Here is a 23323-nt window from a genome sequence, read left to right on the forward strand (position 1 = left end):
GCTAATTGTGATTCATTATATTAAATACATATTCCCAAAAACACTTTCCATGACTACATACGATTTTCAACTTTGAAAGAAACTTCATTAATGTGCAATGCATATAATTTAAAACATGAAATTGGAAGGTGTCCAATGAAAGAACTAACTTTAGTAAAAGGTGGTAATTGCAAATGCAATTATCTCAAAGTGACCAATCGGAGACTCCTCAAGCTGTATATGCTTCCTCTAAGTACTGCTAATGCCCCTATATAGATAGATAACTCAGGCACTAAAGGACTGTTGTCTACTAGCTAACCTGAGAGAATTTGACTACTTAAAAAATAGTTCTCAAGCAGTATTTGTTTTGCTAGCATGTAATTTTAGGTTGGCTTTCTAAACGTCCACTGAAATATTTTCAACATGATTAATTTTCCAAGTGGCAGACTCACAAAGACAATCACATATTGAAACTGTTTGGTTCTTATTGTTTTGTTATCAACCTTGAATGTGTTTTGTCAGATCTTTGCTGGCATTCTTAGTGTTGGGTGCAATGTTGCTTTCTCGGGTTTCTCTCTCTAAATCATTTCTGACATTCAGGTTTGCAATGTCAGTTATGGGGATTCAGGTATGCTATACATTATTTGTAAGTCTCTAAAAAAATAGATGTCAGAATTATTGACTGATGTCGAATTTTTATTTCTCATGTTAAGAGTTCTGCTGCCTTTCTGGTTTCATGTGAGTGAATGTTTGCAACTTATAAAGGGTAGAGACCTCAAAACAGCCTACCAATTTGTATTGCTGGCCTCAGAACAGTTGTATATGTCAGGCCTGATAGCATAGGCATATAATCTTAGCTTTTGAGAGCAATAGGATCATTGAAGAAGAACGGAGGAGTGGCCCCTTGCTCTGGAAAGACTCAGTGAAGCAATATAGGGCAAAACCAGAACAGGGAAATGGGAAGGGTTGGGTGGGAAAACAGGAGGAGGGAAGGGGACTGATGGGACTTTCGGGGAGTGGGGGTCCAGAAAAGGGGAAATCATTTGAAATGTAAATAAAAAAATATATCAATAAAAAAATAACAGGAAAAAAAAAGGATCGTTCAGTACCAATCTGGGCTTTAGAATGTATTTAAAGTAAGATAAGCAACTTAGTAAGAACATGTCTCAAAATTAAAAAAATAAATAAATAAAATAAAATTAGGCAGTGGAAGTAATCCAGAGGTATAGCACATAGGTAGTTTGTAGGACCCCAATACAACAAACTACACCATATTATTGTCCTTAATGAAACTACTGATATCATCGCACATGTAATCATGTGTTTTGTTCTTGACTCTTTGTTTATTTTACTCTTTTAGGAATTCAAACAGTATTATTTTATGATAAATAGAATTTAGTTCTTTATATTACATATGTAACTTTATTTCTCTTTTTATTCTTAAAGGTGGAAACAGAATGGTACAGATATTGACTTCAGCATGACTTATCACTATAGGTTGGATGGAGGCAGTCTGGCCATCAGCAGCCCCAGAACAGATCAAGATATTGGTATATACCAGTGTCTGGCCACCAATCCGGTCGGCACCATTCTGAGTAGAAAAGCCAAACTACAGTTTGCATGTAAGTGTATGGGAAAATCCATACTGAATGTGTCTTGGAAAGCAGTCAGGTAATATATTTTTGTTGGACCAAAAGGACAATGTTCTCAGTAACATCCTTGTTGAAATCAAGTGGGATTTTATATGTATAAAATGTTCAGATTGTGAATTCATAAAAATCTATGTTCCTGAGTATAATAGGAATTATTTTGTTTAGAAGAGCATTTTTCTAATTTTATATTAGGACTTATTCATGGAAGTATCTCTAAAAGTGTCACATATCAATATAAAGATTGCTTTTCTCTCTCTCTCTCTCTCTCTCTCTCTCTCTCTCTGTGTGTGTGTGTGTGTGTGTCTCCCCCCTCTCTCTCTCTCTGTGTGTGTGTGTTCTTTCTTTCTCTCTTCCTTTCATTTGAACACGGTATTAGTGTGAACAGCACAGGAAAGAAATCCAGGGCAGTGGTATCATGTGGGGCAAGCTAGTGTTGCTCTAGAAACAGCGATCACACACACCCTCAGTGAGATGGCGGTAGAAACAAAGTGGTTGCCACAGGCAGGCTTTATATTAACTGTAACAATGTCCAGCTGCATCACATAAATGTCATCCAAGTAATTACCTTTGTGACATTTGGGGACATTAGCAGATGAACAATAGACACTGCGTCTTATATCCTTTATATATATAGTGTTTCTAGGGACTAAAATGCTTCCTATTAGATTCAGTGAAAGCCTTGTTTGAGAGTAACTATGACTCACAGTGTGGACAAAGTAGAAGGCTTGCATTTCCCCCATTGTATAAGTCCCTGCACTTAGATATGTCAGGGAACTATAATGCTAGCTGCTTCCTTCTGGGAGGTCATGGAAATGTCTGTGTGGTCTATAACTTTCATAAAACAAATTTAAAGATTTTCTTATGTAATATATGTCCTATCCCATCCTGGATAATAGAACTTTAGTCACCTGAAGATATATGAATTAATAATTGGGTCTATTTCTCATTGTGGTTCTATGGTTCCAAGTTTATTCTGCACAAGAGATCCCATGGACTACACAGGGTTCAGGGAATTCAGTGTTTGGGTGATAGCCCTGCTTTTGGCTGCATATAAATCAATTATCATTTTACTTGATTTCTGCACTGGAGAATAATTTGAAAATATATCAGTGAGAAAAGTATAGACACATCCTAGAGGAATTTGCAGTTATTAAAGAGACTAACGATTCCTTTCTTTCCTGTTTAGAAAGTTGGTTTTTCTACAACATTGGAATCAGATTATATACACTGAAAGATTCCTAAGGGAATTCTATACAGCAAATAATATTGTAATGCTGCTAAGTTTCTATTGCATTTTCTATTAAGTATCTGCCCTTTACATAATGGCAAGCTTAAAATGCCACAACTTCGGTACTGAGACTATCTCAAAAAAAAAAAAAAAGACAAACAGACAAACACACAAAATAAATAAATCCTAAATGTCTATATCAACATATGCTTTTTATAGCCACATATTTTTTCTTCATTACTGCTCGCACTCTATGAAGTGCTTTAAATTAGCTCTATGATTTTGAATTATCTTTTTGTTAAAGAATTACATTAAAAGAAATACTCATATTTAAAACTTTTTCAAACTAAGCTATAATTTAATATTGTCAAAAAGGAAAAATACAAGTTAAATTCAAAAGAAGTTAATTTTTTTTACTTGCATGAGTGAGAAGTTATAGCTCTTCATTATTTATTTCCCTTCTGGGGTCTAAAATTTGATGGCTCCTGTGCTTGTCACAAGAGCTTGTGGATGTGACTTCAAGGTTCTGTACCCATGTAAAAGAGCTAAGAGTCATGACAACGCTATAATCTCTGCACACGAAGGTAGAAATAAGCCAATTTGTGAGGCTTATTAGCCACCTCCTCTAGTCATCAGCGCCATATTTAATAATAATATGAAAAACAACTTGGGAAGTAATTGAAGATGAAACTTGAAGTCACCCTCCAGCCTTCACAAACATGTGCACACACCTTAATGCCTTATATGAACAAACATGCATCTTTATCCAATCCATACACAAAACTAGGTCTGCCAATAACAGTAACTGATCTTTGTTCTAAAACACAAATGAACATAAGCATTGTAACTGACATTTTGAAAAGCAAGAAAGACTCCAAACTTTTGGCCTTCCTGTATAGCACATATATTGATGCTGTGTCTGAAAGGCTTCATATTGTTTTCAAGGAGAGAGCAGCTAGAGTATTACACAGAAAAAGTAGTCTAGATGTATGCCATCTAAAGAGAAAGTTCCTGAACTTCATGACCTTTGTCTTCATTCTGCAATACTTCACTATCTTCTTTAAAAATTAACAATTGATATTTGACTGAAAAAAAGTCTTTGACAGAAGAACAATGTGAGTCAAATGCTGGGGCCTCAGATACATTCATACCCAAACTCAAATTTTATGTCTATCCAATATGCAACAGAATGTAATTATATCAGTTCTTACAATAACTCTCTGTTGAGAAATTTACTGATTGAAAGTCACACCATCATTCACTATAAAAATCAATGGCAGGGATTAATTGGAATAAGAATTCAAGGGCTATCACTCAGTCATCATAGATGACTGAGAAATGATATCACTAATTCTCAGTTTCATTCTTTTTCTAACTCAGCCAACATCTTTCATATATTCACATATTTCTAGTTGCTATTATTTCACAATTTTATGGATAGATTTTATGGAGAAAATTCTCTTATTTATATCCCAAGCTTTCTTCTTATTTTGTCAAAGTTTCTTTAGTGCTCTTATTTGCATGTGTCAATTAAATAACATAATGACTTTTAATTTGAGATTCATACATATGCATAGAACACATTTTGATTATATTTGCTTCTCTATTCCTCTGTTTTGCCCTCTCATACTCTTCTTGATCTCTTTTCAGTCCCAACTAGTCCCCTGATTTAAAATCTGTGCTTCTATCATAATGGGTTTCATTATAGTTGCTTACACAAGCACAAAGAGGGGTTATTTATAGATGCATGGACAACTTACGAGGAATTATGCAACTGAATCAGTCATTTCCACCCACCAATTGCCTATACATCCTCAGGGAATTATGGTTTATTGACAAAATTTTGATGTGTCCAATAGTGTTCACATCTTGCATAGGAAATCATGACTCATAAGAGTTCAAGAGTTCAAAAGACACAAGTCCAAAAGTTCCACAACTTTATTGCCCAATTCTCCACCTCTTCCTATAGCTCTTTGTACTTGGCCCCTTTTCTATAATGTCCCCTGAGCCTTTCTGGGAGTGTTATACAAGGATGTCATGTATGGCCGAGAAGTCAACAGACACTTAGTTCTCAATACTTTTACCCGTTACCAGTCTACTCTTAACACTGCCCATTGCAAAACGTATATCCAAGAAACAGTGCAGAAATACATATCTATGGATATAAAAATGATTAATTTAAGGAAACTTTGATAGATACATCATGTCAATTTAAGAAAACAACAGCAGGAGCTTCCCCACAATGACTTATAGTACCAATTCTAAATTCTTTCCTATGCTGGAAGTCTCCATTCCTATTAGATAATCACAAAAGACCTAATATTATTGGTCCTGTAAGCATAGGTTGCCTGAACATTCATTAGTGTTGCACATAGAGTCTACTTTATGGGATCTTGTGTAATAGCATATTACCATCTAGTCCTTGCTTTCTACAATCTTTATACATGTTTGTATTGGATTGGCCAATAATATTACAGTCAGATACTACTGTCAACTCTGTTTTATGGACTAGATGCTTTAAAGCATAATCTGATTGTAGCTTTTATCAAGAAATATTGTTGGTAAACACATTTTAATTATATTTACTTAGAAAAACCAGAGATTTATAAAATGAATGCTCTTGAGGTTTAATAATAAAATTCCTTTTAAAACACTATCTAGATAAGACATGCGAACTGTTCTCTTTCTTCATGTCAGTTTGAAATGATGTGATTTATTTTCTAAATGAACGTTGTAAGCAGTAAGCTTTACAATAACCTTGGGGTTGCTGTTGTGATGTCTAGCCTACAGGTCAATTCATGAAAATACATCCAGCCCAAGCTATATAGCTTCCCTGGCTGTGCCTTCAGTTCTCCAGATCTCTCCAGAGAGCAAGATGAAACCTAGCTCATAGAGGATATACTTGCCCTCACTCTATTCTTCTCATTTCTGTCTTCTTCTGTGAGCTTCCCCTCAATTCATCTCTTTCAAAAACTGAATTGATTTTCCTTTTCTCAGAATTATTTTTTGAGAATGCCATTATTAATTTCCAAAACTATTTTTTCAGCACAGTTAAATCTAGACAGCCAAGCTACTCAGAAGGTAATCCCTAACCATGTGCATATCTCCTTCTCTTTATTCTAAATATTTATTTATTTATTTATTTATTTATATTTATTTATTTTGAGAAATTTATATTGGAGACACAATTAATCTTATTCATGTAAATTTCTGGCGCTTGGGTCATACATTTTATGGAACCCTAACAGAGTCAGAAATCATTCACTATAAAATTTTTTCGACTTTTGATCTTATATTTCAACATTTATCAGAAGCCCTACTCCTACAAATTTTCCTAAGTTAAATAAAGCTATACATTGAGAAAATATGTGTGAACTCAGATGAGTTCAATTATCTTTTTGGAGTCTCTTATAGCATTGCTTTGGTCTTCAAAGACAAAAGACTTGCTAATACTCTTTCTGGATCTAACTTCTCCATGTGACTTTTGCATGTATATATAAGGAAACTGATTACTTTTGTGTGTAACTTTTATCTTGGTACTGGAATTCTGATGGTATATCGTAACTTTTTATTAGATATAACCTATAAGTCCCTAACTTATGACTTATCTCAGCATGGAACCTTCATGATAATATGGCCTATGTGTAAAAAAATTAATTACCTGTTATGAAATAGGTCAAATGTGTCTTAGCCCTTAACAAGTTATTCACATCTCTGTTTTGAGGGTGTGTTCTAAATTATCTGATGACTAAAGTCTCTGGCAAATGAGAGAATTCTGTTCTATTATGTATTCAGGTGTATTCTGATTTAACCCAATCCCAAAACCACCCAAAACTAACTGATAAGAAAATTTCATATCTTACCACCTCTTGTCATTCATTCCAGAATTTCTGAGTGATCTAGGTTGCTTCTTTAATTCACTTGTAGATGCTTTGAATTTTATTTCTCAAGGACTTTGGTGGGAAAGTCTGTGCGTATACTTCCTTATTTCATATGTATATTAGTGGATTTCTCTATAGTATTTCTGTGGGGCACTGTAATCTAACTTAGCTACATAAATACAGAAATTTTGAGATAGGTGTTTGAAAAGAAACCTATAATTTTGCTAAGCTATATTTTGGAGGCATTTAGTACGTAGAACTCTGGTCATGAAAACATAGACACTTAACATGAAAAGCATGGATAAAACTTCTTGATTCTGTGAGTTTTATATTTCATCATGGATGATATTTCAAATACATTTCTTGAATTTTTTTATTAGTGGAGAATGGAAAGCACCTTGACAAATCTTCTAATTGACTGCACATTTATACATCTGTCTACTACCTAGACATAGTTTTTCATGGTGCTAAACTACTCTAAAGATAAATGGTAGAATTAATTCAGGCAGATGCCTCCTATTTTAACAAAGCAAACAAATGATCCCTCAAGTCAAGTTCTAAACAGAATAACACAGAAAGAAAGTAAATTGCCTATACATAGTAGATATTTTAGAAACTTTTTAGTGTAAACTATTTTGTTTCCAAGAGTAAAGCCTTTGATAGGATCAAATCTCTTGGTTTTGGTATGTAAACAAAAACATTTTGCCTTAAATCACAAAAATAATGAATGTCATGGTCAATGTTCAAACTCAGGGAGTGGAATGAATATAAGATCCCCTCCTCCTGCCTTCAGCATTTCCTTAAAAAATTTTTATGGTGATATGAGAGGTAGACTTATAGAAACTGACCAGTACCCTGAGTAGAAAGAAAAGAAAGAACAAAGAATACCATCCCATCCAAAACGGTGTAGTTTAATTTTGGCATTGAGATAGAAAGTTTTGTTTTCAACACAGAAACTAAATAAAGTGGGGACAGGACCACTTACTGTAGAAGAAGCAAGAAGGGACAGAAATGGCTGAGTATGGTAAAGAGACCAAAGGCTGGCGTTAAGACATAATCCACATGTCAAATGATGTCCAAGAAGAAAGGAGGAGTGGCCCCTGGCTCTGGAAAGCCTCTGTGCAGCAGTATAGGGGAATATCAGAACAGGGAAGTGGGAAGGGGTAGATGGAATGGGGGAGGGAAGAGGGCTTATGGGACTTTTGGGGAGTGGAGAGCCAGAAAAGGGGAAATCATTTGAAATGTATATAAAAAAATATATCGAGTGAAAAAAAAAAAAGAATTGATCTCTCTTCTGAGTTAAGGCTAAAAAAAAAATGGTTCCTCTTTGTGAAATGGATAATTTAATTAGACTGAAATTCTGAAGAATCTTGGGAAAGTCAAAGTACAATGCAGAGGTACATAGGCATCAAGGCCAAATGTCTGTTCTGCAAGGTCAGTATGCATTTGATATGACATTGTCCACACTATTAATTCATTGAAAAATTCAAATAATGTTGATAGAGGACTAGATATTTAATACATACAGAGCAGAGGGCAAGGACAATAGGTATTTTGTTGTGACCGGAATATAAAATTGCAGGCAGAATATTAGGCCTGTACTGTTAACAGGACAGGATTTATATTTTATTATTCATTCTAACACCAAGTATTTGATTGAAGTCCAGAACTTTGAAGTGGCTTATAAAAGCAATTTGAAATTCACCACATGATTTCATTGGATATGTTAGCTTTATATATTAAAATTATTAATACAAAAGGTATACATACTTATAGATGTTCCAAGCTTTAGTTATTTAATGCACTAGGGGAGATGACACAATTCTGCATTGTATTGCAGGGCTGATTTTCAATGCTTCAAGGTTAACATGTAATAGCAGTTCATTTTAAAGCACCATAAACATGTAGGCACTTACAACCAGCATCCTTTTTCCTGAGGAATGCAAAGGGCTTATACACACCATTCCATGCATCACTATTTTGCAGCTGTAAACTATTCTCAACCATATTTTATGTTAGGGAAATTCAATGTGATACAACTAAGTTCCTTGCCCAAGGTCAAAATATACAGGTTCTGAATTTCTAATATGTCTATCTTCAGATTTTTTAAGAGTTTATGTTTATTTTGCAAGTAGGATTCTCATGAATTAAAGAAACACTAGGCTGGAAAAGTATCTTAATAGGTAAAGTCTTGCCTTTTAAGCATGAAAAGCAGAGTTCATACGTAAGGATCATATAGGGAAAAATAGCAGAGTATTGTGCCACATTCCAACAATAAAGAAGCAGAGATAGAATGATGCCTGGACTTTGCTGGACAGCCAGCTAAGTGCCCTTAGTGAGTTCTTGACAATGGCTCTGTTTCACATGAAGGTGTAGAGTGCCTGAGGAGTTACCCTGATTGCATAGCATCAACAAACACATGCCCACATAAGCATTCACCTATATCCATACACACATGAACACATTAAACAAACGAACAATTCAACCATAATAGGGAAAGGTTTTAATGTAAAGGTATTTTACTATGTACAGAAGAATTTCAAGACACTATGTCAACTTAAAAGTATTATATCTCATTATTTTGTAAGCTAGAGGACTCTCAGTTTGATAAATAAAAATGAAAAGCATTTGGAACCTGAGTATTCCTGAATGTCATTGAAATGAGCCAAAATTACACATGATCCTGATGGTGATAGAGTGCATTTAGATCTGAAAAACAAATTAAGTCCCAGGAAGGGAACTTTTTAAACATAACACTTAAAAATGCATTTGGAAATCTCAAAGAGTCTGGTAATTGTAAAGGGTGCATTAAGTGGGTGATACATATCTAATTATCAATGAAAATGCCAAATGCCTTTTAACATTATTTGTGAAGAAGAAGAAAATGACATAAATATGTACGTTAAAAAAATTATTTCTCTCTAACTACCTAAGTGAAGGAAAGTTGTCGAATTAGCTTTTATTTTTCTTATCAGTTTGTTTCTCCACTGTAATGTTACAACAGATTTAGTGTTCCAAAATTATTTTAATGCTATAATAACATTACCACCAGTTGGTATATTAAGGAGAAAACTTTGATTTATAAAAGAATTCATATCTTAAACAAATGGGCTGTGAGCATTGCACAGTTAAATTACAGCTAGCTACTATCATATTTATCTTAAAAATCAACAGGAATGTACATTATCCCATGTGTTACCCTCATTTTTCCCCACATCAGCACTGCTGGAAATCTATTTATGTATCTTATCAAAATTGATACTTTTTTATTTTTTGAAATTCAGCCTCTCCCACTGCCTTCCTCTACTTATGTTCAGCAGGGTCTAATCTTTTTGGTCCATTTGAATAAAATTGCACATTTAAGCTGCGTGGGCTAAAAGTCTTAGTGGGAGAGAAAAATATTATAAAGTATGAGATTCATCCCATTAAATCTGAAAGTTTCTTATTTGTAAAGCTGCAGAAGATACAAAAATCAGAAACAGTCTTGCTGATGATCTATTGGACAAATGGCTTTGGTCGAGTAATGTACCCAGCTCAGGAGAATGTTGCCCTGTGTACTGAAATGGTTTATATTAATGACGTTTTCATTTGCATTTAATTATGTGGTGCATTTGCTGTGACTGCACATACTTTATATTCTCTAAATTAGGTTCTACTGTTATAAAAACCAACTACACATAATATATTTAAAAGAATTTTGTGGAAATGTTTGTTATGTTTAAAATTATTAATTTATATGCTATTTTCTTAAGAAGTATAATGTGCATATAAAATACAAAAAGCCCAAATAGATAGCTTATCACACTCAATGGCACTTTACTAAGAGAAGATTGGAGTTAGAATATTACTTAGACCTTGGATAAACTCCCTGTGCTCCTGTCCTAATTTTTCTTCCTGAGAGATGATCCATCTCTTTCTGTGAGTAAGAATTTGTCAAGCATAATTTAAAAAGTTCCTTTCTGTGAATATATGACGCATGCATATATACTTACTATGTGTTCGTTTTATCTGTGTGTGTGTGTGTGTGTGTGTGTGTGTGTTCTTGAGTGTGGAGGATGAAAACAACCTCAATACAGATTCTCATTTCCCATCTCTCTTTGCTAGAGAAAAAAAAAATCTCTTCATTGACTGACGCCAGTTAGCTTCCAGGGATTAGCCTCTTTCATGTCCCATCTTTTAGGAGGAAGACTGTGTTAATAGACTGGCTTTATGTGCGCTCTGATTATTCAGACTTAGGTTCTCATATTAGGTGGCAAGTGTGTTGCCCATTAAGTTAAATTCCTTACCATTATTTTTGCCTTTATGTAAGTTAAGAGTGTATATTGTATGTTAATGACTGGGCCTTTAGACAGCCATGTTTGTAAGTAGAGTGGCTTTTAAGGGCAAAGATATATAATTCTTGTATCAATATTATCTCCTGTCTTACTTATTTTCTCTTTCCTGTAGCCAGATACCTAACAAAAGGAACTTGAGGAAGTAAGGGGTGATTTTAGCTGACAATTACAGGATACAGTCCATCATGGTGGGGAAGTCAGAGTGGCAGCTGAAGGCTGAAGCAGCTGATCCATAGTTGGGATTCACAGATGAGTACATGCTGATGTTCATCTTGGTTTCTCCTTTTTATTAAGTCTAGAATCCCACCCTCTGGAATTGTGTTATCCATATTTGCATAGGTATTTCCACCTTAACTAAGCCAATCTCAAGAATTCTTCAAAGACCTGTCCTGAGGTTTCTCCTGAGTGATCAGATCTAAATCTTGTCAAAGAGACAGTTAATGTAATATTAACTCTGACACCTATGTTTCTATACATATGTCCCTACATACACTTCTCTATGTATTAATAAAACAAAAAATCAAAACCTGGGCCTGTACATTGTCACTTTTAAGCATAACAATAGCAGATCCAGTTTACAAACTCTATAATCCTAGTGCTCAGAACACAGAAAGAAGATTCAATGCCTAAGGATTGTGTGTGTGTGTGTGTGTGTGTGTGTGTGTGTGTGTGTGTGTGTATTGGGAGTCCAATAGTCAATCACCAACAGATACTGAGGGATGGTTTTATATATATGTGTGTGTGTGTGTGTGTGTGTATTATATTATAATTATATTAAAAATATGTGTAATATTCAGTATTATAGCAGGTATAAGTTCTGCTGTAGCAGGGATTAAGTTCATATATATATATATATATATATATATATATATATATATATATATATGTTCCTGTGTTAAAGCAAACAAGCTATATGCAATAGGAAGCTGTTATACCTTATAACTTTATTAATTTATAGTCTTATTGAAAATATTTTGTTCTGTATTATTAATGATACTTGATAACTTAATTTTTCCTTCTTTTCTATTTTATTGAGTTGTTTCTTATAGTAATTGATGCTTTGTAAGACAACTTTGCTATTGTAATATATGGAAAACCACATTGCCTACTGTGTAGCTTATCTTTTTATTCTCTTAATTACGTCTGTGATAAACACAACCTCCTAGAATCAATATAGTCCAATTTATTTCTTTTCCTTTGTGGGTTGATAAATTTCTCTAAAAAAAATCTGTCCTGTAGTCATTAAATCAGTTTCTATAATAAACTTTCTTGTACATAGCATTTAACTTGGCAATGCCCATGAAATTAATTCATATACATGCTATAATACCATATATTATATGTAACATATATTTTATATACATATTTTATATAATCATCTATCACATATATAATCATTTATATAAACAGTCATATATATTTTTTTCAGGATCCATGGGGACTTAGTCATAGGAGCCAAAACATAACCAAATTTGTTTGTATTGAAGCCTTTTATGGATAATAATGTAATGTTATTTATAATTTGCATTCATCCTTTTGTATACCGTAAATAATCTTTAAATTTCTTTGAGTACCTAATATAATATAAATGCTACATCAGTTCTTTTGTTCTGAGAATTTTCTTTAGAGAATAATAAAAATAAAAATAATCCATTCAAGTTCAGTTCAAAAAGATTTACTTTTAATGATTTGGATTCACAGTTGACTAAATCCACAACGGCGTAATCCACAGACACTGATAAGTGGTAGTATATATTGTGTCTTTAAAAACTGAACAAAACTAGCATTTATATTTAAAAAGCAGTCCTTTTGTTGCTGTATCTCAGAACCACTATCTCAGAAAAGAATCAACTATTTATTCTTGATAAAGTCTGTCCTTGAGTTTTTAACCTATACAATTTTCATTTTTTACCTGTTTCCATGCAAATGCTCCATATGGGGGCTGATTGCCAAGGTGAGTTTCAAACACAGGGAATGTGCTTGGTGGTATGACTTTAACCTCTCACCTATGTCTCCAGACTTTGTAGCCCTTAGGTTTTGTCATAATCAGTATTTTTCTTTCTTTTGTTTAATTTTTATAAGTTATGTAGTTCAGGTTGTCCTTGAACTTGACTATATAGCCTGGGATTTTAGTCTTTTGGCCTTTGCTTCTAATTGTTTATATTTTAGGCATATAACACTAAGACAAGGTACAAAGCCATATTTGACATTCTATTGATCACCTTAATTTTAGATTAGGTCTTAATATCCAAAAACCATTACAATACATGATATGGGAGAAGAAAAGGTATGCCTTAATTTATAAGATAGATCCAATGGGACCAAAAGCAGAAGAGAATAAATGGAGAATAAAATAAAGCTCCAAACTTTCATTGTTCACATCACTAACAAAGGTAATATTATATATATATATATATATATATATATATATATGTTTGTGTGTTTATATATATGTGTGTGTTTGAGACAGAAACAATAATATATGTGACATGTGTGTGTAAGTGTGTGTGTGTGTGTGTGTGTGTGTATTTGACACAGAGTCTGACTATATAGTCTCTGCTGGCATGGAAGTCACTAACTACTCTAAGATGGGTTAAAACACACAGAGATTTATTTCTCTTTGCTCCCTGATTGCTTGGATTAAGGAGTGTGATATCATACTTAAATGAAGTTGATTTTTCCAGTGTTAAAGTCCAGATAATTTTGGTATATAATTTTTATTGGTTTCTATGGACACACTGTAATACATGAGAGAGGTGTTTCTTCAGAATCTTCATTCAAAGAATAATATATTCACATCATAAGTTGTAAAGATAACTTTGTGGTTGTAGCACTTACCACATGAGCAAGAGAACTGGAGTCCAGATCTACAGTGAATGTTAGGTAGATGGGACAGCTTACCTGTTATTCCAGACTGGCAAGGCAGAAACAGGGAATCAGCAGAGATGCTTGTTAGGAAGACTAGCTAAGACAAGGCTAGTATGTTCTGTCTGTGGTTAATAGACCCTCCCTTAAAAAAGAAAACAGAAAAGTCATAGGTTCTCCAAGTTCACATATATTTCCACACACATATGACAAACTCATCTGTCTTTCTCAATGATGCATATTTATGAAGATTCTTTCATAATGCCTCATTACACTTATTAGACATTAAGTGAATCTTTCATGTAACACTTTCTTAGAGCTTGTCACCTATGCTCATGATTTTTTGTGTAGTGATTTTTCACTTTGGAATCTTCTTGAATTTAGGCTGGAGCTTTTACAGTGTCATAGACAGTTCTCTGAAATCTACCTAATGGGACTGAGGTTCTAAAGTCATCCATTCAAAGGAATCTAATGTTTGCTTTGCTCATGAATTATATATGCATTATATAGGTAGAAAAACCCATACAGTAAGTAACAAATTCCAGACTCTCTGCTTACATTTTCTAGAAAACCACGATGGGATATTCACCTTGGCCACGTCTCATATACTTTTTGTGAGCTAATTCTCTTTTCTGTGTCCTAGATGGTTGATTTAGGAAAGCAGAAATTCTGTATCCTGAATTAATAAGAACTTATTTCTCTACCCTTCTCTCTGCTTTTGTAGCAGTGAGATGATGTCAATTTAGAAAGATCAAATGAATCAAACTTTTTAAATTCTGTGAAGCTGCATACAACTTCTAGGGCTTTTTGAAATCTATTTTTAAAATGAATCATATTCAGAATATCAAGTTTACAATTGTCTTTTTTACTTAAAAGGATAACAGTGGGTCTGAAGTAGTGGCTTTGTAGTAAACAACAGTCACTAATCTTATAAACAGTCAAGATTCTGTTCCCGGTACCCACAGGTGGCTCACAATGACTATCTGTAACTACTGTCCCAGGGGACCTGATGCCCTCTCTGGCCTCTGTAGACACCACACATTCACCCAGAGCACCTGTTTACATGAAGGCAAAACACTCATTACAAAAGCTAAAAATACAATAAATCGTACATATATTTTCAAATAGATACAATCTTGTTTAATCTTAAGATCTCCAATATAAGTTCTTGTTATAGCACTAGTTTTATTAATGGCAAAGATTATATTCAGGGAAATAAAGTTATGTGTCCTAGAACAACAGATGAGAAATAAACTGTGATTTAGTTTTTAGCATTCCATATTTTAACTACATTTTCATAATCATCTCTATTTTTTTTAAAATAATAAGATATATGATGATTCTTGGCAACCCATGGCAAACAGCTTCTGAATCACCTGATCTACAACAGGACCTAATGTTAAACATCTACAGTTCACTGGTAGACATTATCATCAAGAGTTGCTTTAGGCCTGTATCTTGGGAAGCAGATTACCAGAATTATCAAAGGGTCAACAAGTGGAAAAGCAAATTGAAACCTGTATTTCTGGGTTCCAAAATGACCCTTCAACAAACTCATCTCTCCATTTCAATGACGTCTATTTGCTGATGTACATCTTTCTATGAAACACAAACATGGGCAGGGAGGGCATTGTTCACTCTTTGCATTTGTATATCTGGCCATACATAATGACAGTCTCACCTAAAGAAATAAACAAATCCATTGAATGTTGTGGGAAGAAATATCAACAGAAGACTGGGCTCTAACACTTGCCAAAGCAATAGGTTTCTAAAGTGTAATCCCTTTTCAGAAATATCTGCCTTCTGAGCAATGCTTCTAATCAAGACAGAAAATGCAAATGAGGGGGAGCCTAGACCTATAGGTCTGATTTAATAAGACAATTACTGGGTGTTTTGTTTCTTTGTGAGAATTGTGTTGTCCAGATCTATTTTTACATACATATTAATGAGTTGTTTTACATAAATCAATTCTGTTTGTTTATAAATGGTGATTACTTAACCTTCCCTTCTTTCCAAAATCCCAAACAAAGAAACTCCTAGAGTTTTTTCAAGTAGAGATCTATTCCTTGAGCAAAAAGGACTTATTTTAATTATTTCATCAATAAGTAAAAGTGATTATTTTTTTATTAAATACAAATAACTGTGTTAGAGCTGAACCCATTTCCTGCTTCCTCTGAGCTATTTAGAAGGGTGTCTATTTCTGTAGAGCTCCCAGTATCCATTTACAAGGTAACCTGTTTCATTTAACATGGAACACAAAAGTATCTAGATCACAACATAAAATTTATGACAGCTTTTTGGTAAGTCTAGCTGGCTACAAACTGTGACTCTTGTATTAGACTAAGTATTATTATTCATAAAAGTTAATAGGTATGCAGTCAGCCAAATTACAGATACAGCAATCCCCTGAACTTGCGGATATTCTCACGGCAAAGGAAGACTTTGAGCCTGAAGTTGATTAGTAACAGAAGTCAGACCCAGAATTTCCAGCCACAGATGCCCTAACAAGCTGTCTCAATCCAGTTCATAATCTGTCTGTGTCCTGTCTATTTCACCTCAAAGGAAAAAGTGTCAGAGGTGGTGATGTTGTCAGTAAAACCATCACTCCTCAGCTGTACATTTTTATAGCAGGACTGAAGGATAAGATTGCCCCAAAACACACACCCCAAACTTCTATTTGGACCACATTGTTCTCAGGACATTGGCATCACTGATTTTATGACAATTTTGCACCTATATATGTAAGGCATTATAATCTTATTTTTCAGTCCTAACTTACCAGAGCATTGCATTCTGTATCAGAACTCAAATCCAAATTTCCTAAAAGATAAAATGTATATTCAGGCTCAACAAAGACTTGTACATTCATTCCTTCAGTGCCAGGGACATGACCAGGCACTTACCATAACCATAAGCTATGTATGTTTCAGTTGAATATAATGAGTTAACTTTATCAAATATAATCTCTGTGAAACTCTAAACACAGGGAATTTTGAAACGTATCTTCTTTCCTTCACAAACTGAGCTATCTTTCACCATTAGATTTTTTTGCATCTGTAACAAAAAACTTTAATATGCTAGCCTATTCTTTGTATTTTATAACTTAGATAAACTTTTTTGGTAATACCCAGCCTATTTTGTTTGTCTGATATTTTATATATATATATATATGTATATGTATATATATATATACATATATATAGAGAGAGACACATACACATTCCTTTAATATCAAATTTGGATACAGTTACTTGATGTTTACTGTAGCTTGATATATATATATATATATAAACAATCTGTAACTTTCAGGTCAAATTGTTCTTTTTTTTCAATTCTTTTATTTTTATTTTTTATTAGATATTTTCTTTATTTGAATTTCAAATGTTATCCTCTTTCCTGGTTTCCCTCTGAAAATTCCCTATCCCATTCCTCCTCCTCCTGCTAAGCAACCCATTCACTCCTGGCATTTCTTGTTCTGGCATTCCCCTATACTGGGGCATTGAGCCTTCTCAGAACTAAGGGCCTCTCCTCCCTTTGATGTCCAACCAGGCCATTCTCTGCTATGTATGAGGCTGGAGCCATGGGTCCCTGCATGTGTACTCTTTGGTTGGTGGTTTAGTCCCTGTGAGCTCTGGGAGTACTGGTTGGTTCATATTGTTGTTCCTTCTATGGGGCTGCAAGATTCTTCAGCTCCTTGGGTCCTTTCTCTAGCTCTTCCTTTGGGGAACTTGTGCTCCATCTAGTGGTTGGCTGAGAGCATCCACCTCTGTATTTGTAAGGTACTGGCAGAGCCTCTCAGGAGACAGCTACATCAGGCTCCTGTCAGCAAGCACTTGTTGGCATTCACAATAGTGTCTGGGTTTGGTGAATGTATATGGTATGTATCCCCAGGTGGGGCAGTCTCTGGATGGCCTTTCCTTCAGTCTCTGCTCTCCACAATTTGTCTCTCTATCTCCTGCCATGGGTATTGTGTTCCAACTTCTAAGAAGGACAAAAGTATCCATATTTTGGTCTTCTTTCTTCTTGAGCTTTGTTTGTTCTGTGAATTATATCTTAGGTATTCCAAGCTACTGGGCTAATATCCACTTATCAGTGAGTACATACCTTGTGAGTTCTTTTGTGATTGATTGGATTACCCCAGGATGATTATTTTCTAGTTTCATCCATTTGCCTAAGAATTTCATGAATTCACTGTTTTTAATGGTTGAGTAGTATTCCGTTGTGTAAATTTACCACATTCCCTGTATCCATTCCTCTATTGAGGGACATCTGGGTTCTTTCTAGCTTTTGAATATTATAAATAAGGCTGCTACAAACATAGTGGAGCATGTGTTTTTATTACATGTTGGAGAATTTTCTGGGTATAAGCCCAGGAGTGGTGTATCTGGGTCCTCTGGTAGTGCTATGTCTAAATTGTCCAATATGTTCAATTTGGCAGTACTGCCAACTGATTTTCAGAGTGGTTGTACCAGTTTGCAATCCTACCAGCAGAGGAAGTTACAGAATAATTACTCCAAGATGCTATAGGGGGAAAAACTAGTCACTTTTCTTTAGAGGTGATATAATTGTACCTTTCTTATTAATTTTTTGGACATATGGACCATAGTTGTGTCTATCCCACCCACCAGGCTTTATTCATTTCCTGTGCTTTCCCCCACCTTTCCTCTGCCTATCTCTAATTCACTCCTCCTTCTTTACTCTTCAGTAAAGAGCAAGCGTCCTATGGATATCACCCAAACATGGAATACCAAGTTGGAATAAGACTACATACCCGCTATCCTATCAAGGCTGGCTAAGGCATCTCAGTATGAGTAAAAGGGTTCCAAAAGCAGGCAAAAGAAACAGAGATAGAGACAGCTCCTTATCCTGCTGTTACAAGTCGCACAAGAAGGCAGAACTACACAGCCATAATACATGCTAAGGACCAAACACAGTCCCATGCAGGCTCCATGGCTGTAGTTTAGGTATCTGTGGGCCCCTATGAACCCAGGCGAATTGATTTTGTGTGTTTTCTTGTGGTGTGCTTGACCTTTCTGGCTTCTAAATCCTTCTTACACCCTCTTCTGCAGAGTTATTCCTAATGTTTAGCTGTGGATTTCTGCATCTATTTTCATCAGTTGCTGAATGAACCCTCTCTGATAACAGTTGAACTCAACACTCATCTATAAGTATAGCAGAATATTTTTAGGAATTGTTCTACTGAGTCTGCTTTCTTGTTTGTTTTCTTTGTCTTGTTTTCAAGTTTTGTTTTTTTTTTTTATTGCCAGTCACATTAGGTTCTATTCTAGGTCTCTGGGCTATCTATTTCTGTTTCCTGGCCCTGCAGGCAGTGTCAGTGCTGGACTCCCTCTCATAACATGAGTCACCAATTGAAGCATGCATTGCTTGTCCAATCTCAAAATTTCTGTGCCACCTTTACCCCGGCCACATCATGTAGGCAGGGCAAATTTTAGGTAAAAGCTTTTGTGACTGGGTTAGGGTCCCAATTTCTCCACTATAATTCTTGCTTGGTTATGATAGGTGGCCTGTTCATGTTCTATAAACCCCATTACCAGGTTTTTAGCTCATCCCTGAGAAGCTTTTCCAAAGTATATATTTAAATTTATGTTATTTCAGCTTAAGGTTTTTATATTACCATGTCTGAGTAAATATATTTTGAGGTAAATATGTATTGCATATTTATGATTTATACTTACCAAAATTTCTATATTATTTATTATTTTTTTCATTATTTGTTCTGGTTATTTGAAACAGGGTCTCACTAAATAGCCTTGGCTGTTCTGAAATTGTCTATGTAGAGCAGGCTAGCTTTGAACTTGCAGAGACTTTTTTGCCTCTGTCTCAAAAGTGCTGGCATTAAATGAGGTACCATCATACTTGGCTTCTAATTTTTTTTCAAAAATTAATTAATTAATTAATTAATTAATGGCTCAGAATAATATATTTTATTCAATATAATCTTCATTACATTTCAAATGATAAAACCTTTCCCAGTATTCCTCCTCCCCAAAACCACCAAAACCTCCTCCCACCCCCTGCCTCCATGTATAAGTCCCCCCATCTGACCCACTCCCACCTACCCCCACCTGATTTCCTTTTGTTGGGGCATCTATTGAGCCTTCACCAAACCAAGGACCACTCCTCTCACTGATGCCCTACGAGGCATATATCTGCTACATTTTTGGATGGAACCATATGTACCCCTAGGTTGATGGTTTAGTCCCTGTAGGTCCTGAGGCATCTGGGTGGCCTACATCGTTGTTATTCCCATGGGTCTGTAAACACCTTCAGCTCCTCTGGACCACCTTCAACTCCTCCATGGGGACCCCAAACCTAGACCAACGATTAGTTGCCTGCATCTGCCTCTGTAATTGTAAGGATCTGTCATGGCCCCTCCAGAGAAAACCATGGCATGCTCCTTTAGGTATGTACTTCTTGTCATTCATAATAATGTCAGTGGTTTGGTGACTATTTACAGGATGAATCCCCAGGTAGAGCAGTCTCTGGGTGGCCTTTACTTAAGTCTCTGCTCTACACTTTGTCACCTTTATTGTTCCTGTGAGTATTTTGTTCCCTTTCTTAGAGAAACAAAAGTACCCTCACTTCATTCCTCCTTCTTCTTGAGCTTCCTGTGGTCTGTGAATTGTAACTAGTTTATTTTGAGCTTTTGGGCTAACATTCACTTGGCAGTGAGTGCATACCATGTGTGTTCTTTTGTGATTGGGTTACCTTGCTTAGGAGGACACTTTCTAATTCTGTCCATTTGCCTAAGAAATTCATGAATTCATTGTTTTTGATAGCTAAATAGTACTTCATTGTGTATATATACCACGATTTCTATATCCATTCCTCTGTTGAAGGAAGGACAAATGAGTTTGTTCCAGTTTCTGGCTGTTATAAATAAGGCAGCTATGGACATAGTGGAGCATGTGTCCTTATTTATGTAGGAGTATCTTCTGGGTATATGTCCAGGAGTACTAAAGCTGGGTACTCAGGTAGTACTATGTCTAATTTTCTTAGGAATTGCCAAACAGATTTCCAGACTGGTTTTACCAGCATGCAATCCCAGCAACAATGGAGAAATATTCCTCTTTTCCTACATCTTCTCCAACATCTGCTGTCCCCTGAGTTTTCATCTTAGCCATTCTGGCTGTGTGAGATGGAATCTCAGTGTTGTTTTGATTTGCATTTCCCTGATAACTAAGGATGCTGAATATTTCTTTAGGTACTTTAGAACCATTCAAGTTTCCTCAGTTGCGAATTCCCTGTTTAGCTCTGTACCCCATTTTTAATAGGGTTATTTGACTCTCTGGGGAATAACTTCTTGAGTTCTTTGTATACATTAGATATTAGCCCTGTATCAGATATAGGATTGGTAAAGATCTTTTCCCAATTTGTTGGTTGCCATTTTGTCCTATTGACCCTGTCCTTTGCCTTACAGAAGCTTTGCAGTTTTATGAGGTCCCATTTTTCGATTCTTGTTCTTAGCGCATAAGCCATTGGTGTTCTATTCAGGAACATTTCCCCTGTGCCCATATGTTCAACATACTTCCCCACTTTCCCTTCTATAAGCTTCAGTGTATTTAGTTTTATGTGTAGGTCCTTGATCCACTTGGACTTGAGCTTTGTTCAAGGAGATAAGAATGGGACAATTTGCATTTTTCTACATGCTGACCTCCAGTTGATCCAGCACCGTTTGTTAAAAATGCTGTCTTTTTTCCACAGGATATTTTTAGCTCCTTTGCCAAATATCAAGTGACCCTAGTGTGTGGGTTTTTTTCTGGGTCTTCAATTCTATTCCATTGATTTTACTGCCTGTCTCCATACCAATACCAAACAGTTTTTATTACTATAGCTCTGTAGTAGAACTTGAGGCCAGGGATGGTATTTCCCCCAGGGGATCTTTTGTTGTAGAGAATATTTTTTGCTATCCTGGGTTTTTTATTATTCCAGATAAATTTGAGAATTGCTCTTTCTAGATCTATGAAGAATTGATTTGAGATTTTTATGGGGATGGCATTGAATCTGTAGATTGCTTTCTGCAAGATGGTCATTTTTACAGTATTAATCCTGTCAATCCTTGAGCATGGGAGAGTTTTCCGTCTTTTGAGATCTTCTCGATTTCTTTCTTCAGAGGCTTGCAGTTCTTGTTGTACAGATCTTTCACTTCCTTCATTAGAGTCACACCAAGGTACGAAATATTATTTGGGACTATTGTGAAGGGTGTCATTTCCCTAATTTCATTCTCATCTTATTTTTCCTTTGAGTAGTGGAAGGCTACTTATTTGTTTGAGTTAATTTTATATCCAGTAACTTTGCTGAAGTTGTTAATCAGCTTTAAGAGTTCTCTGGTGGAAGTTATGGGGTTGCTTAAATATAGGATCCTATCATCTACAAAAATTGATATTTTGAATTCTTCCTTTCCAATTTGTATACCTTTGACCTACTTTTGTTGTCTGATTACTCTGGCTAGGACTTCAAGTACTATATTGAATAGATAAGGAGAGAGTGGGCAGCCTTGTCTGGGATTACTTCAAGTTTCTCTCAGTTTAGTTTGATGTTGGCTACTGGTTTGCAGTACATTGCTTTCACTATGGTTAGTTATGGACTTTGTATTCCCACTCTCTCTAAGTCTTTTATCATGAAGGGATGCTGGATTTTGTTAAAAGCCAATTCTAAAGTCATTTCTAATGAAATGACCATGTGGTTTTTTTCCTTGATTTTGTTTATGCAGTGGATTACATTGATGGATTTCCATATATTGAACCATCCCTGCATCACTGGGATGAAGCCTACCTGATCCTGGTGAATTATAGTTTTGATGCATTCTTGGATTCGGTTGGCCAGAATTTTGTTGAGTATTTTTGCATTGATGTTCATGAGGGAGATTGGTCTGAAGTTCTCCTTCCTTGTTTATTCTTTGTTTGTTTAAGTATAAGTGGTATTGTAGCTTCATATAAAGAGTTGGGTAGTGTTCCCTGAGTTTCTATTTCATGGAATAGTTTGAAGAGTATTGGTATTAGCTCTTCTTTGAAGATCTGCTAGAATTCCATGCTAAACCCATCTGGTCCTGGGCTCTTTTTTGATGGAAGACTATTAATGACTACTTCTATTTCCTGAGGACTTATGGGACTATTTAGATGGTTTATCTGATCCTGTTTTAATGTTGGCACCTGGTATGTATCTAGAAAGTTGTCCATTTCATCCAGATTTTCAAACTTTGTTGAGTATAAGCTCTTGTAGTAGGGTCTGATTTTTTTTTTGAATTTCCACAATTTCTGTTGTTCTGTCTCCCTTTTCATTTTGATTTATTAATGTGGGTAGTGCCTCTGTGCCCTCTGGTTAGTCTGGCTAAGGGTTTATCTGTCTTGTTAATGTTCTCAA

The 23323-nt window shown here is 35.2% G+C and overlaps 1 protein-coding gene across 1 annotated transcript in view; it reads left to right on the forward strand.

Annotated features, from left to right (window-relative positions):
- Cntn6 (contactin 6) overlaps positions 1-23323 on the forward strand; it is a 216830-nt gene that overhangs the window by 8305 nt on the left and 185202 nt on the right. The window contains exon 2 of the mRNA XM_052172631.1: positions 1426-1601. Within this exon, the coding sequence (XP_052028591.1) occupies positions 1460-1601 (142 nt within the window). The 5' untranslated portion in view covers positions 1426-1459. The remainder of the gene's footprint in view (positions 1-1425; positions 1602-23323) is intronic.

The sequence above is a fragment of the Apodemus sylvaticus genome, chromosome 2 (genome assembly GCF_947179515.1).
Source record: "Apodemus sylvaticus chromosome 2, mApoSyl1.1, whole genome shotgun sequence".
NCBI classification, from domain to species: domain Eukaryota; kingdom Metazoa; phylum Chordata; class Mammalia; order Rodentia; family Muridae; genus Apodemus; species Apodemus sylvaticus.